General features: G+C 41.4%; 1 protein-coding gene across 13 annotated transcripts in view; it reads right to left on the bottom strand.

The window, feature by feature from the left end:
• Positions 1-17,617, bottom strand: part of GLRA2 (glycine receptor alpha 2) — a 111,216-nt gene that overhangs the window by 42,750 nt on the left and 50,849 nt on the right. For 12 of the 13 annotated variants that reach the window (XM_083501997.1, XM_083501992.1, XM_083502000.1 and 9 more), the window contains 3 exons: positions 15,888-15,970; positions 13,989-14,126; positions 12,052-12,266 (listed from right to left, as the gene is read on the bottom strand). In XM_083501997.1, the coding sequence (XP_083358123.1) occupies positions 12,052-12,266; positions 13,989-14,126; positions 15,888-15,970 (436 nt within the window). The remainder of the gene's footprint in view (positions 1-12,051; positions 12,267-13,988; positions 14,127-15,887; positions 15,971-17,617) is intronic. The other variant, XM_083502001.1, reaches the window with a different exon arrangement.

Here is a 17,617-nt window from a genome sequence, read left to right as displayed (position 1 = left end):
TTGAAAGCACCCAAAAAAGACAATTCTAAATAGTGCCATTCAGTATCCCTGAAACTTACTGAGACAGATAAGAGCAACCTTCAGTTCTCTGAACTTAGCTAAAACTGTCCACACCTCTCTGAGCCACAAAGGTTGTCTGCAGCATCTGCTGAGGAGTTCAGAAAAGATTTCCCATGCCCTCTCTACTCACAGCTGGAAAGCCCGAGAAAAGGAGTACCTTTTATGGTATCTTGGCAACTCCACTCTCTCAGAAAAGAAAATGTGTGAAATATGAGAGAGACACACAGAGAGGGAGTTGGAACAAATAAGAACTATATATCTATGCCTTACATTACGTAAGTTATTTTTAGATCCAAATCATATCATTGATTTGGTAAATAAATATAGATGAGTTAACGTCTTACTTTTGACAATCTGCAATCTGTTAACTGTTGGGTACAATATATTTTTTTGTCGGATACAAAAAGAAGAAACTTTTAGTCACTGTCAGATACTGTTTTTAATATTTGCTGCTTCAGATACATTAGAGGTATTCTCATTAGCCACCTTCAGTTGTTTCTTAATACCAAAATGTATTCTAGCTGGGCTTTTAAAAGGTCATAGAATCATAAGACTTGAAAAGGACCACAAAGGTAATTTAGTCAAACCCTCTGCAATGCTGGAATCTTTTTGCCCAATGTGGGGCTAACAAACCCATGATTCTGAAATTAAGAGTCTCATGCTCTACCATCTGAACTATCCCAAGACTTACTGATGGAGAAGATAGTCTCTTAGATGTTAACACCAAGCCAAATGGAGTACTGGGGATCTCTAAACCTATGCACTAAAGCTGCAATCCCATACACACTTCCCTGGACATACCTAGGACTGCCTTGTGAAAAGAGAGAGATTTTAATGCCCGGATGCAAGCTTTTCTTGGCAAACTTCCCAGAACAGCAAACTATTGCTTGAAACGGCTCACTGCATGTTTATTTGTTAAATGAGGTTTAACGTCTATTCCAGTTACTGAATTTTCCACCTTTTGAGAATCAGTACTAGATAAAGCAAATGTAGCACCTTGTCTCCTAAAATGTTAAATACAGTAAATAAAAACAAACCAGCTCCTGCAGCACCTAAACTCCTGATGATGCATGGCTTTAGAAATGCAATAATATTGAAAAGGAAAAATAGAGAACAAAGAAAATATCAAGAACCTGTTGTGTATTATTAGTCTGTGGTATATTGGACAGGATGCATCCCTTAAAAAACTAGATTTTTACTTGCTTCAGTTATAGACTGTAAAAAGTCCCATCCTTGACTCTTGATGCGCTTTTAATGAGGATCACCTACACACATGCAAGTCTCCCTACATGGAGCTAGGTTCTGACGATCCTATATAATAGCATATAATAGCTAAAATGAACCCTGAATGATTAGGATTAGATTATCATAACAACAGTGTTTATGGGAATCATTGCTAAATGTTTCATATTTGCCTGGATTCAACAGGGCTCTTATTAGGCCCTTATTTTATTTGTATAATGTATATTCTGCCCCTCATCACAAGTGGCCCCAGGTTAGATTGCTCCAATATAAAAGATGACATAAACCATAAAGCACAATTAAAACCTATCACCTTACATATCCACCACCATATCTCCCCAAATATTCAAAAAGCCTGTTCATAGGTTGTCACTGAAAAACAGACAAAGCAGGCACTTCAGGGGGGGAAAGAGTGTTTCATCACCTTCCTGAGAAGGCCCTCTAGAGCATCATAGATCTCCTGACCTCAAGTAACATTAACACTACCAGAAGATCATAAGAGCTGGGCAGCTTTTTGCAGGGACCAGGAGCTCCTTTAGAAAGCTCCAAGCTGTGAAGGCCTTTAAAAAGTCAGAGCCAGAATTTGTATTGTATCTGGTAACCAACAGGAAGCCAGTGGAAATGTTTCAACGCCAACAAGACATGTTCTTGATGCTGTCCCAGTCACTCTGCCATAGCTTCAGAGGCTGTGATCTCTCCCTCTACTTATGTCTCTTATACACACACACACACACACACACACACACACACACACACACACACACTTTAGAGGGGGAGACAAAAATGGCTCATCAGCTCTAGCTGGGACAGTCCTTTCTCTTGCCAACCCCTTCAGCTGACATGAATTTCTGGCCTGCTGTCCTTCCCAGCGAAATTCCTTCCTTTCCCTTTGCTGTGCATGCCCCCCAAATGGATGAATGCTACCACTCTCATAGCATCCATGGACAGAACAATCATTCCACGGGAGAAGTCAGCAACTTCTTGATGGTACAATACCCAACACCACCTCTTCCTACATACATTGTTTTTCAATGTTTTGCTTTCCAGTGTACACTACACCAAACCAGAGAAGTGACATGGCAGACATGCACCAGAGTGTTTGTCTTATAACAGGAATTTATTCATACTACATCAACAACATTTGCATTTGAACACGTCGGAAAGCCACATGACAATACCAATCAAAAGCCTTGTTATTTAATCCAGAATGCAGCAGCTAAACTGGTGACTGGGGGTGGCCGCCGAGACCACATAACACCGGTCTTGAAAGACCTACATTCGCTCCCAGTACGTTTCCGAGCACATTTCAAAGTGTTGGTGCTGACCTTTAAAGCCCTAAACGGCCTCGGCCCAGTATACCTGAAGGAGCATCTCCACCTCCATCGTTCTGCCCGGACGCTGAGGGCCTTCTGGCGGTTCCCTCACTGCAAGAAGCCAAGTTACAGGGAACCAGGCAGAGGGCCTTCTTGGTAGTGGCGCCCACCCTGTGGAACACCCTCCCATTAGATGTCAAAGCATCTACCTGACATTCAGAAGACATCTTAAGGCCCAGGGAAGTTTTTAATGTGTGACATTTTTGTGTATTTTTGGTCTCTGTGGAAGCTGCACAGAGTGGCTGGGAAACCCAGCCAGATGGGCGGGGTACAAATAAATTATTATTGTTGTTGTTGTTGTTGTTGTTGTTGTTGTTGTTGTTGTTAATTATCCATTGAGAAACAGCACCACTCCATTGCTCCCCCCCTCTCACACACTTAATGCTATCTTCTTTAATTCCTTACCCATCCGTACTTCAAAAATAAGCAAAGATAAAATGGGCCGGTACTTTCTGTTTGAGGAGTTCTTGGCCCAGTTTCACAAAGCTGATCTCAGCTTCGTTCTTGCCTTTGGATCTGAGAATATCCAGTGACAAAAGAAAGAGAAAGCTCTTATCAAAATTGCATACCCATTCTGACCTTGCTGTTTGTCAGTACAAAACACAAGTTTGTATCTTGAGTGCTTGCCTCATAACTTATTTGCAAGCACTGCAAATAAAGCTGCTGGCTTTAAAAAATGGTAAACAAAAGGAGGGCGGGATGAAGAAGAAAAGCAACACAAATGTGAGGAACTCTCGCCTGCCTCAGTTGTAAGTTCCCGTCTCCTGAAAAAACTGCAAGCGTATCCTTTATTTTTTTGTTTTTGTTTCCCCCCCACTGTACGAGAAAGTACACGCAACAAAAAATATGACTGTATTTAGCTGGCGAGATAATTGATTTTAATTATTATAATTTAATGGCTCATTACATATCCTTCTGTCATCCATGCCTCAGTGCGATTCCCCCACCCCTTTGCTGTGATTCCTTTTCTTGTGTGGGGGAAAAAAGTGCCAATGCTCTATTTTCTTGCACATGTTTAAACTTAGAATTCCATTTGCATGTTGCGTCATCTTCTTCTTCTTAGCAAAGGAATAATCTGAGTTTGTTTTGCTCTAATGTGTAAACATCATTTGTATAAGTGTCTGAAGGTCTCAGTTATTTTTCTTCTAAAGCTCCTGGAAATTTAGGAACACAAGCATTTCCTACAATGGTGTTAAATTCCTGGGAAAGTTTCATTCAGCTAAATGCCTGCATGTCAGGTTACTGTTAAAGGCACAGGAACAAAGCTACCTTTTTATAACAAAAAAGTTGGCAACCTTAGACCTGTCTGCAGGGGTTGGAGACTTAGAAATTGGGGGTGTATATACACCATACATTGAAAGCACATTTAAAGAACATCCTCCCTACCAAAAAAATATCCTTCTGAGTGTGGAGACTGGCCCGTACGGGCAGGGGTACCTTTACCTTTACCTTACAGTGTGGAATATCTTTTGCATATCCCACAAACTCTTAAATAAATTTAAAAAGCTTTACTTACTAAATCCAAAGGTCTGAATCATGCCTTGTTCCATGCAGCAGCAAGGAGAACACAGGTAGATTACTCTTGGATGCAAAGTACACGATATAGTTTGCAGTGGTGTTTTTTTTAAGGGGGTACTCAAGGGTATGCAGAACCAGAGCAGCGCACGGAAACGCCATTTACCTTCCCGCTGGAGCGGTACCTATTTATCTACTTGCAATTTTTGTGTGCTTTCAAACTGCTAGCTTGGCAGGAGCAGGGACCGAGAAACGGGAGCTCACCCCGTCGCGGGAATTCGAACCGCCAACCTTCTGATCGGCAAGTCCTAGGCTCTGTGGTTTAACCCACAGTGCCACCTGTGTTCCTCATGGTGAATACCGGCACCTAATTCTCTAGGGGGGAAAGCACTAATAGTTTTAAACATGAACTTGGAGTAAGTTCAGACATGTCTGTCCTGGTCAGTTACATGATGGGAAACAGTGAGTAAAGGAAGAGAAGAAGCTTCACCTCCTCCCTCATGGAGGTAATGGGTGGCCTAGCTGAGTCTAGGAATAGACCTTGCTTGTCTTAACCCCTTCATGCACTAACTAGCACTTACACATAGTTAGGTTTGACTGCAATTTCCTACACCGAGCCCCTCAGACAGTTCCCGACCTGGCCAGCCCTCTGCCTCAGATACTTGAGATGCTAGTGATTGAACCTGAGACCTTCTAGAGGCAAAGCATTCAAGAGCTATACCCCCCTCTCAATGACCTGGTTCAGTTTACATCCACATATATTTGACAGGTACAGCTGTCATCTTTTAATTGAGACGCAAGCATATCTGTAAGATGGCTATCTAATAATCCAAATATTGAATGAGGCTGACCAAATGAACCTGCTATATAGTTCATTACACCCGCTCCATGCCTTTAAATGAGAAAAGTGCTCAGAGCAAATCGTCTAAACTGTGAACAGCTTTTACGGAAGCCTCATTAATGTATGGAAACTGTGAAGCTAATCAACTCTTAGAGCCATGTTTGGGGAATTTTACATTAACCAATTTGCTCCACTGCAGGTACTGCTCAGACAGGCTTTTCACACAGAGAGTTTTTTGCGGCCTTGCTAAAATTATAAAGCATCTGTCTTTGCCCCAGTCATCCTAGAGAAACATGAATATCTTTCTCCCCAAAGATATGCCACCAAAGTCATGATAAATAGGCTACCACTATCAACACAACAGTAATATATTGCTCTTGTCTCTCGCTAGATAGGAGAAAAGGGAAAGCAAGTCTATGATATAAAATGGAAACCAGCAGATTTCAGGGGCACTATTTCAGAGCTCCAGAAATAAGCAAACAACAATATTTCTTGTTTCCATACCTAACTATCCTACAAAATATATGTACACAACAGGGCATACAGTTGCTTGAACCAAAATAGGAACCAGATAGGAAGCTATTGTTAGGAGACGTTTTTCGATTCTACAGGCTTATTCAGGGCGCCAGTTAGGGGCTTTGCTGTTCCCCTTGAGTTCGGGTTGCTAAAGGCATCAAAGAAATTTTGCCAGATGCAAAAAGGCTGGGATTGACTGAAAAAGCTTTTCCGTCCCAGCTATATTCATCATCATTGGCTGTTTTATTTTCAACTACTTTCCTATTGGTCTCTAGCATACAGTTCACTTTCCTGACCCCCTGCAACTGCCGCACAATGAACTGACATTTTCACTGACCTCTCCAAAACAACCCCAAGATCTCTTTCTTGGTACACCACTGTCAGTTCAGACCCCATCAGTGTGCATGTGAGGTCAGGGCTTCCTGCTTCAAAGTGCATCACGTCACCCTTGATTGCATTTGTCATTTCAATGTCCATTCCCCCATTCTGACCATTGGCCATGGTGGCTGTGGCTGATGAGAGCTAGAGGACCATAAGTTCCCCATCCCTGCTCTGGACCAAGTTAAAAAGCACTTGACCCAATCCAGATCCTTGGGGACCCCAACCTCGTAGATCTCTCACTTGTGAGAACCATTCATTCACTCCTACTTTCTCTGTTTCGCGTTCTTTAACCAGTAACTGATCCAAAGGCAGGTCTATCTGCTGACTGCTAAGCTTCATCAGGAGTGTATTTGAAAGCTCAAGTACACAGTGTCTTCTGGGTCACCCCTATCTTCATGCTTAGTGAAGCTCTCAGAGAACTCTAAAATAGACAGAGCTTTTAGACAGAGCGTACCTTGCCTTCAGTCAGAGCTCCGTTTGGATGACAACTAAATCTAAGCACAGTAAATTGACCGTAATTCATAATTCATCTGACAAGATCGTACAAGTAATTAGTGGAACAGACCTCTGCTGAAGGTGCATTCCTGTACTTGGGCTTCAGTCTTGGTTAAAATCTTCCTAGGTTACCAGCTGACATGACTAAGAAAGCAGGGAGTTGCAACAACAACAACAACAAAATAGTTATGATGGGTGAATGGTAAATTTGTTGATAGAGATGTAGTGAACACATAAGATGATAGCCACTAGCTTTTTATTTTTGAAACAAAGGAACAAAGATTTTGAGCAAGTCTACAAAAGGGTTTATTCAGACTCTAGCACAATACTTTTTCGTGTGTGTATGTAATGCAATCGAGCTATTTCTGTATGTTGTGTTGTGCAGAATGCAAACCTCTTTTTATTTTGGCACACTGCTGCTACAGTCTGCATGGAAACCATTGTCTTATTCAAAAGCTCCTTAATCCAAAATAAATGCTGACACTTCAGGTAACAATGGTTGGCAAAGAACAGTTTGTAAATCACAAGTGAAGCAAGTGTTTGCTTTGTACTGCGTACTGAATAGATACCAGAACCTGCCCTGTTCAGGTGCCTACTCCTCAAAGTGAACAAAAACATCGATATGTTTAAGCAGACCTAAATGGTTCCAGTTATCAAAATGATACATATGGAGAAAAGGGAACCATAATCAAAGAGGACACAATAGCAGTGCTAAAGAATGACCTAAACATCAAAGCTTCGTGAATGTGTGCAGTCACTGGCAGTCTGCTCACAGTAGCCAGTCCCAGCAAGCAAATGCAATTACACCATAGAATCCAGACTTTCAAACACCAAGATTGAAAAATTTATAGGTATTTATAACAGTGCAATTGCTGATCTTTTGTGAAATCCAAATAGTCTTTCTAGAGCCTCAAAAAGCCTTTATGACGTGGAATAAGGACAACTGGGTGGGCAGGTTGGGGGGAGAGTTCCATGTCACTTGTGTCACACTGTGCCTTAAAAATAGGTTCCCACTGAGGGGTTGTTCATCCCTTGGTATATATTTGGATCATTATTCAAATAACTGCTTAGATAACCACCCAACAAAGGAACAAAAGGGGTGACCATCCCCAAATATGCATCATTCCCATGTATGTTTCAATGTAACCTCAAAGTGCCCCACTCATTGAATTACAAAAATGAAACAAAATCAGAGATGAGGGAGTCAGCAAGAGGAAAACTTGTGTTTTGTTCAGCCCAGCCCAGCCCAGGGCACCCTGATAAAATCCATTTCAGTTTCTCTCTTTTCCAGTCTGAAATCTACCTTTCCGCAATGCCACATCTGTTCATGATTATTATTTTTTTAGTCCTCACGAAAATTCATCAACATTTCAATGAATATATATATATATATATATATATATATATATATATATATATATTCTATGCAGTTTTTGCAAAGCATTTCTCCCTAACGCAACACATTTTTGCATGTTATTTCCATTAATGTATTCATATTTTTTAGCACTTTGCCCTAGCATATGAATTGTTATACACATCACTTGGTTGGAGAGGCGCATTGCAAAATTCAGGGCACTGCAAATTTAGAAATTTTGTATTGTTTCCGAAAGTGCAAATCTGGTAGACTCGCCTTTAAATGTGAACTGCACCAAAATTCTCCTTGATCCCTACCCAGCAGTCATAAGGGGCAATCTGTCAAGAGCTTGGAAGTGATTCAGGGCACCTCCAGACCATTATTTTTTTTTAATTGGGCATTCACCCTAATTTGCTTGCACAAAGCTTACACAAAGGTTAGATGATTCCTGATCTTTACTGAGCATTTGTTCTGATTTGTTTGGGGTGAGGTTTACACACCACGGCAAACCATAGTGAATGGATTTCCATGAATGTGCCAGTCTCATCCACTTTGCTCCCTTTTTACTATGTGTGGGAGAAACAAACCACAATACCTGGTTGGATGTTATCTCAATATAGCTAAGGCTTGTTCTTGGCTTACTGATTGTGATTTGCATAAACTATGGTCTCTGGTTTGGGTGTTATGATAAACCAGGAATTGTGGTTTGTTCATCTCACATATTAGTGGGCAGTATCTGTGTGTTCATGGTAAATCATTCAGTGTGGCATTCATCATCACATGCAAACTAGGCCACCGAGAGGTAAAGCCTGTTTCGGGCCCAGCAAAAAGCAAACCAGCCTCATTCATGCATGAATGGGAAAAGGAGTTTGCACTACCATTTTTTGAGATACTAATTCTATTGTTGCTTTTAAACATCCGGCTTTACAACAAATTCTTTGGGGCTTTTTCAAGAAGTCCCAATATTGGATGTTTCAACACTCTCCCCAATGAGTTGAACATGCACAGAAAGATGGTTACACATGCTATAGAGTATATTTTGCGGCGTTTTGTGGATTAGTGTTTTCTCAGGCTAAAAACCAATGCCTATAATTATGCAACACACCTGTTGCTGTCGGTGCATTTCCATGGAAACCAGACACAAAGCCTTGGCATCTCGTGTTTAATTATATAGATGGAAACATATAGATCTAAAAATCTCAAAATCTTTGTATATTATGTAAGATCTTTAAGGTTACAAACTAACAAAGCAATCTTAAGCGGGGTGTGGGAATGGTAGATGACCCACTACTTTCTAAGCCCTGGCTGGGACAGGAGGAATTTATTCTTCTCCCACTGAAGCCAATGCTAGTTGTATTAAACCTGTGCAATCCTTGTTGTATTAAACTTAGCACAGTAAAAACAAAACTTTAATACAAAATAATAGAAGGGCTGTAGTTTTGCATGCATCAGATCCCGGGTTATCTGCAATATTCTCCAAGTAGGACTGGGAGTGTAAATCCTGGAGAGCAGCTGCCAGGGAGAGTGGACTGTGCAGAGCTAGATGGACCAATGAACTGACCTCCTATGTTTCTACTAAGAAAAGGACATTGACTATCTGTGAACATTTGCAAACTGGTTGTAGTTTGGTTGCCCAACTCAGTTACAGAATTGCACATCTCGGGTAACTAAAGGTGTAGGTAAAATGTTTTGGAAGTGTATTATAGAGAGCCATGTTTGACTGCATACAGCAATCCATCTTCAGAGAAGCAATCCCAATGTCTTCAGAACAGAACAGCATTAGCATCAGGGAATCTGACATGAAGAAGAGCAGTAGCTGTGAAATAAATAATCATGGCAAGCCCCCCAAGATACGGTTTAATGTTCTTCAAATCAACGAGTCCAGATTTAGCGGTTTCGATAATCCTTTTCATGTAATTAGAATTTCCCTTCCACAGTTACAAATTATTCTTTTTAAAATCATTCTTATTTTTCCCTAGAATTACCGTATTTATTTATTTGTCCTCACTAGCTCATATAACAGGAAAATGTCTCAAAACAGCGCCTTCAAACTTTCCACACTGCTGTCAGTCAAAGGTAATTCCGCTAGCAATCATATTAAGTAAAGCAAATCATAGCGTCTAGTTATAGGTCTATTAAATCCATCATATAATCAGTAAAGAAGGTCCACTATCTGGTTTGAGGTCCACCCTCAATACACCATTGTGTCCAATCCCTTGCTTCACAAAGTGGGGCTGCTGTTGAATTGAATGGGGCCTAACCCGAGTACTGCGGCATTGACTCTGGGAAACAATTATGAGTCAGATCCTTACAAGCATCAAATCAGAACCAATCCCATATTTAAACAATTACATTTTCCCTCCTTGTGGGCCCTTCTTCAATTGCATCCAGCTTTAACATAATATCCCTTTACTCACCAGAAGGCATCTACAAGCAATCCATCATAAAGCCAGGCCAAGACACTTTTCTGCCCGTGGCAAAGGACAATATGGTACCGTCTCATTCAACATATAGAATCCAACTGGACTGCCAGGAGACTCTAAGTTCAACACTGGTGATTTGACAGTGTCTTCCATCTGGAGACAAGAGGCCAGCTTAGGAGTAAATACTTAGGAGTTGCAGCTCCACACCCCAGTCATTTTCAGGAGGCTGCCTAATTCTGGTCCTATCTGCTCCATACATTTCCCTGGGAAATGTAACAAACAACACTCAGCAACCTTAACAAATGGCAGTTCCCAGTATTCTTTGGGGGACACCATAGCTGTTTAAACTGGTATAGTGTAGATGGGGACTCTGCCTGGTAGTAAGGCCAGAGCCATGGGGAATTGTAAGCAAAGAATGCTGAACATTAAACCAAAGGATAATGCCAATTAAACCTTGGCCGAACTAAAAGAGCCACATTCAGATGGAGGATAAAATTAGGTAGCTATCTGCCAACACTCATCTCAGTTGAGGAGGGGTCATAGCTGAATGTCAGAGCACATGCAGGAGGTTCCCTGTTCACTTAAAAGGGTCTCCAGTTTTAAATAGTCTCTCCGCCTAAAAGGATTGGGGAAATGGTTGCTTGGAAGCTATTGCCAGGCTGACTGAAAAATACAAGGCAAGAAAAACCAATAGTCTCACCAGGAATAAAGCAGTTTCATGTTTTCTAAATTGTTTTCCAGATATAAAATGTCACATACATTTGTGAAGAAAATATAGAAGTATTTGCCATGGAACATTTCCTTCCTTACAATTCACATGTAAAACCACATCTTCTGCAAAGCAAGCCACTCAGTTGAGCCAACAGTGATGAATCACCAGATTTTTCAGTGGTGTTTCATTTTTACCACCAGAAGAGCAACATCAACAAAATCTGTGCAATTTTCAAAGTTTCAGCAAAATATCCCATTTCAACAGACTACACCATCTTCAAATATAATTAAATGTGAGTCATTGCAGATCATGGCCTTGAAAGATGACCAAGCTGTGTGGAATCATTCGACTGCTTTTATGTGGGAAGTAGCAACCCCGTCATGCTCAGCTGAAGGTGTGAACAGAGCCTGCATACATATAAGCTGCTTGTTCATGGGCTCTGCATGTGCAATTGATGGAAAACCCTGTTCATGTTTGTTTTTGTAGCTGGAAGGACAAGGGAGCAGCAACAAAACTCCCCTTACTCAAAGGAGGAGGTTTTCCTAAATATAAGCGCACCATGATCCTAAACGTGTTTGTAACAACATAAGTCACATTCAAATCAGTCATGTTTCCTTCCATTTAAACATGCTTAGGAATCCAATGGAAACATTTTAAATAGCATAATCAACCCAATATACGTAGAGTCGTAAGGAAGGTTTCAGGAGATGTAAATTAGTAAACAGAGGACAAGAACGCAATCAGAGAACTCACTTTTGCATTGTGTGGGTGCAACCATCGAACACTTTCATTGGCCCAAATCTGCCCACGCAATCCCAATGATTCTGTCTCCTCGTGTTGGACCAGTGTTCCTGTCAACCCCAGCATATGGCCTTCCAAGAGGAATCATGACCTTATCCTGCTCCTTCCATACGTTGCATTACATATTTTAACTCTCATGCTCTTGCACACACAGAAGCCCCCTCTCAGAGTAAAATGGACCAAATCCAAAGATCTCACCAGAGCAGAGCATACGGAGAAATAGGCCATCTGGCAATTAAAATGCGTGAGAAAAATTAAGGAGCACGACACAAAAGATGATAGCGAAGATAGCATTCACTGATTTCCATTAGCGAATGGGTTAAGCGGAGAATTCTTACTTTTGGAAGAGAAGCTCTGGAGCCTGAACTCTGAGTGGTCATTGTCAGGACTGTAGTGATGCCCAAGGCAACTCTGGCTGGAGCAGCATCCATGTTGATCCAAAAAGAAACCCAGGACAAAATGACGATCAGCAGGCTAGGAATGTACATCTGGATTAAATAATATCCCATCTGACGCTCCAAATGAAACTTTACTTCAATGCATGTAAATTTTCCTAGAACATGAAATTGCTTTTATAAATCATTTTTGTACATTTTAATCTTCTTTTATTATGAGCATAAATTAACTGCCTTAGGCACAGGGAATTTTGAAATGTCTAATATTATTCCTTCCTTCCTTCCTTCCTTCACCAAGGACTTCAAAATACTGTACAAATTCTTGTGGCTGGCATCCTATGTTGGGGGAGCTGACCTCAAGGTGCTCACTTAACATTTTATATCACTTGACGCAATTTACTGTAACACATTTTTTCCATGGGGGGCGGGGATACACATTGTTTTTGCTGGATAGTCTATATATAGTTTTATTAATGTATAATGAGGGCTTTTGTAGTTTTATTCATGTTTTCAAATGGCAAACAATTTTGTATTCCTGAACAATCAGATATGAAATACTTGAACTGGGGCATTTGGCCTGATGTTTTCAGCAATGGGAGTTGCTCTATCGAATAAACAAGCTCCTTTTTAAAACTGAACAGTGGATTATATCTTTGACAATGGAAACTATCAAAGTCACCAATGCTTGTAATTAGTAACCCGACTTGGAACATAATACTTGGCTGCATTCCAAATTCAGCAATGCTTGGAGTGAACTAGTTCACTGAACTAGTCCAAAAATTAGTTCCCCCAAAGTAGTTCCCCCAATTGCAGGGTGTACAAAAACTGAATTAAAAAATAATTTTAGAGTAGAACTTTGAATGAGTTCTAGTTCTTCTTGTCTGTTCCCTATCCCAACCCAGCAGGAGACCTGGGTTCTTAGCTTTTTATTTTATTTTTTTAAAAAGAGATATGTGAACTGAACATTTATAATGAAACTTAGAAAGCAAAATGTGACGGCATCTTTCTAAGGCTTATTAGGCAGATACGGAGGCACAGCTGTAGCTAATGGTGCTTAGTCACTTAATCACTGTGGTAAAACAATCAGAAGGAAGGAATGTGAGGTAATTCAATTATCTTCTCAACTGAAGAGATTTGTTTTCTTCCAACAGGAACAGCTTTCAGTAGAAGTATAGGAAAAAAGCACACGATGGCTTGTGCCGTGTGACTGGTACAAATTAAACAGAGTAAACTTTTTTTGAGTATGGAAATAAAATTTTGGTGAAAGCCTCCACCTGTTGACATTCTGTCTGTCGGGCGATTTAATACTTGTGTGCTGCCTCTTATTTACTTTTGAGCACAACAGCTTGCAAACAGTCTGAATGCTGATAATGTTGTCAGGGATGAACTTGAACTGAGCTAGTTCATTTTATATAAGAGGAACAAGCTCCTATTTGGATGGGATTAATTTGATCAAGAACTACTTTTTAAAACGAACTTTCCAGGCATTGCAATTGAGTGGCATTTCCTGGTTCAAATTCAAATGTTTTTCCTGGTTCAAATTTAAAAACAACCTCTTTGTTTTCTGATCCTTTGGGGTGCAATGTAGTTCACATAATGAAATAGTAAAGAACCGGATTTCATAGAGAAATGCATACATATATTGTTGGAAGAAGATCCTTGTATGTTCTTCAGATGTCTTGGACTACAACTCTAATTGTCTCTGGCCATTGGCCATGCTGGCTGGGGCTGATGGGAGTCATAGTCCAAAACCTGGGGGACACCAACTTGGGGAAGGCTGTATAAAATGCATTTCTCGCCCTTCCACACCCAGCTTATATTTTACCCCTCTCACCCCATTTCCTATCATCTGCAGAAGTTAACTGTAAGCAAATGCTCACCAGTATTGTAATGTTTTGTGCAATAGCCAAGTTCTTTTTCTTCTTTCAAAATAAACTGTGGCAGAGTTAAGCCTTCTGCTACCTGCACTGGACCATCACTCATCCACTCAAATATCAGGTCATTCATAGTGTAGCCAACTAAAATAAACAAATTATCTTTGATTAGATAATATCAGAGTAGCACAGTCTAAAGGCAAGAGAGACAAATTATGGCAGTAAAAGCACTCTTGGTTTTCAGTGGGAAAACATCAATGGCAGATACACTAAATTAACTCTTAAACAGCACTATAATCACTACCTTTCTCACAAAGTGACATGATAACAATGACTGTACACCTGCAGGATAAATAAGGGAAACACACAAAGATATCTATGATAAGACCATGTTTGAGGGAATCTATCATTCTAGCAGCCTTGTACCTTGTGTTGCTCTATAATTCTAAGAAACCAAAAAATCAGTGTAGTGGTTAAAATCAATGACGTTATGAAAGGTTAGTCTACCATATTGATTCCAAATGGCATCCAATTGTATCCAAATATAGACAAAATCCAGCCCCTTGATCTCAGGAACCACCATGCAAAATTTGGTTACAATATTTTAAGAGGTGTCCAAGTGCACGGCGAACAAACAGCTTTCCAAAATATATACAGAGGGCCCACAACTTATGAGTAATTTATTTACACAATGGCAGCTTTGCACCAGTGGAAGGAAAAATAAGTAAGTAAGTAAGTAAGTAAGTAAGTAAGTAAGTAAGTAAATGTAGAGCCCAGAGAATGGTGGGGGGAGTCTGGGATGGCCACCGTCTTCCACTGAGCATGCAGTTTTGGGAGGGACACACATGGAGTAGGGAGGGAGGGAGGGAGGGGATACCTGCCTAGCCAGCCAGATCAACTGAAACAACCCTAACGATCAAGGGGGTGAAAAATGTCACAGCCAGATCGCCCTCACATCCAATGCTTCACTCATCCCTTCCTCTCCAGCCTCTGTTTCTGCTGCTGATTCTGGATTGCTCTCTGCCACAGTCTCTTCCTGCTCACTAAGCCCTGTTACCTCTTCAGCTTCTGACACCTCCTCCACCCAGTCTGTTCCCTCTTCTCCCTCTGACCACTTGTTGTCATCCCACCACCCATCCCCTTCTTCCCTTGGGGGTTCCTGGTGTCTCCCACCACTCCTCTAATCCAGCCAGTCCATGGCAGTAGGCTTCTGTGTTCCATCTTGTATTCCATCTTGTCCTTTGCTTCAGAAAGCAAAATGTCTTTGGCACCCAAACAAAGTTGACCTTGCGTATGCATAGCATATGCACTGACACCGGGAAATAACTGCACCCTGAAAAGGCACCTATGTGGACAGAGAGCAAAGAAATGTGTCTAGAGGTGAGGACAAATGGCTCAGCAGAGTTTGGAACACTCACCATTTGGGGAGAGGGGAAGGGAAAACCTCCCAAGGTAAGGAGCTAGCGCATTGGGCTCTGTGGTCTGAAAATACCCTTAGTGCTTAGGCTATCTAACAAGCATCATTAAAATGTGAGAGGGACAATTTAAACCTGTTTAGATGGAAACAGCAGCAGTTATTGCAGAGTTCTGTGTCAGCAGAAAAGGCGCGCCAGCACAGTGGCGTACTGTGGGTTGTCAGCACCCGGGGCAAGGCAAGTAATTTGCGCCCCCTAACCCGTGGATTTGCGCCCCCTAACCCTAACCCCCAGATGTTGCGCCCGGTGCGGCTGGCCCCCCCTGCACCCCCCCACGCTACACCACTGCGCCAGCAGCATAGTGTAAGAGAACATGAGGTTGTAGCAGCATAAAAGTGACATTAAATGCTGACATTTCAAGCAGTGCAATCATACATGGACACACACACACACACACACACACACACACACACGGCATCTGATTACTTACAGCTCTCTAGCTGCATTGTACATGTTTGTACATCCATTGGAAAGTTCTTCAGGTCCATGGGACACGATAAGGTTAATGTTAGCCTAAAGGAGTGCAAAAGAGATTTAATTACGTTTAGTAAGCATGGAATTATAAACAAAAATGGGATTCTTTTAAATGAGCCATTGTTACATGAAAAAGATCAAAGCCTGTATCCGTCTATTAGTTCTGATGGCGAAACGAGGTCAGTATGCCAGATGTTGCTTATCTTAAGAGCTGCTCTTTCACAGACAAGTCCCTTTGAACTCCAAAAAATAGTTGTCTGCTTCCAATGTACCCTCATATATATTTTAAATGATATGGCAAACTGAATTAAAAATCTCTTTTTTTTCCTGTTGCAAATTAACTATACGCCTCTCCTTGCAAATTGCATGCTAGAGCAGATTTAGATGGAAACCAATCCTACGAATGCCGTTCGCATTTTCTTGACCTCTTTTAAAAACACGCGCACATTACAGTCAAGAAACCTCTATTAAGAGTTGATCAAGAAAGAGGCATGCTATTACAAACAGAATTGTTAGTATCACACTGAGTGGATGGGCAGTAGTGAAATCAAATTTAAATTTGAGTCCAAACCTGGGCTGCACCTTTTTTATTATTCTTTGTTATACCAGGACAGGGACTTTCAAACTGTTCAGATTAACAAATCACTAGAAAAAACAAATGTAGTGTTACACTTCAGTGATCAGAAAGTCAAAGCCTTCCAGGAATGTCTTATTAATGAGGATTAATGGGGATCAAGCTTGGTTACTGTAATGTCCCTAGAGTTGGATTCCTGGTCTTCAGTGAGGAGGACAAGGGCATTGAAACAGAAGGGGGAAACCCTAGAAGTACATCAACCCAATGAGCCATTGGGTTGCCTGTGCCCCAGCCTATGGATGCGGTGTTGCTCTTTTCAGACTCAGAGGACCCCATCACAAGTCTCCTGTGCTCTGTTGCAGTAGGAAAGTGATGGCGTGTTAGGGCCCTTTAACTGAAAGGCACCCTCTAGTGAGGGAGGGGTGATCAGCAGGGATGCATATGCTGCTGCTAGATAGGCTGCTCACTGGAAGGACAGATCATGAAGCCGAGGCTCCAATACTTTGGCCACCTCATGAGAAGAGAAGACTCCCTGGAAAAGACCCTGATGTTGGGAAAGATGCTCAGTATGAAGCAACATCCGAGCCCTGCTCTACATTCATTCGGATCCTGGCCTTGCAGTAGGTCATGCCATGCCTGAGGTCAGTGCCCGTCTCAGAACAGCTATTTGGAAGTGAGACCCATAGTGTTTAGTGGGGCTTACTCAGGCAGGTTGGCAAACTTATGCATACTTACTTGAGGCTATGCCCCACTAAATGCAGTGAGATTTACTTCTGAGTAAACATGCAGAGGATTACACTGCACATCCAGTAAAATAATTGAAAATTTACACAAACCAAATGCTTCGGGGGGGGGGGTAGTTTACAGATTATTGTACAGAAATAATAATTCACTTAAATGATGGGGAAAACTACATACAGTGGTGCCTCGCAAGACGAAATTAATCCGTTCCGCGAGTCTCTTCGTCTAGTGGTTTTTTCGTCTTGCGAAGCAACCCTATTAGCGGCTTAGCGGCTTAGCGCTATTAGTGGCTATTAAAGGCTTAGCGGCTATTAAAGGTTTAGCGGATTAGCGGCTAAAAGGCTATTAGCGGCTTAGTGGCTTAGAAAAGG

This window comes from Podarcis liolepis, assembly GCF_965112155.1.
Source record: "Podarcis liolepis genome assembly, chromosome: 4".
NCBI lineage: Eukaryota > Metazoa > Chordata > Lepidosauria > Squamata > Lacertidae > Podarcis > Podarcis liolepis.
Note: the sequence above shows the minus strand (reverse complement) of the source record. Positions and strands in the feature narration are given on the sequence as shown.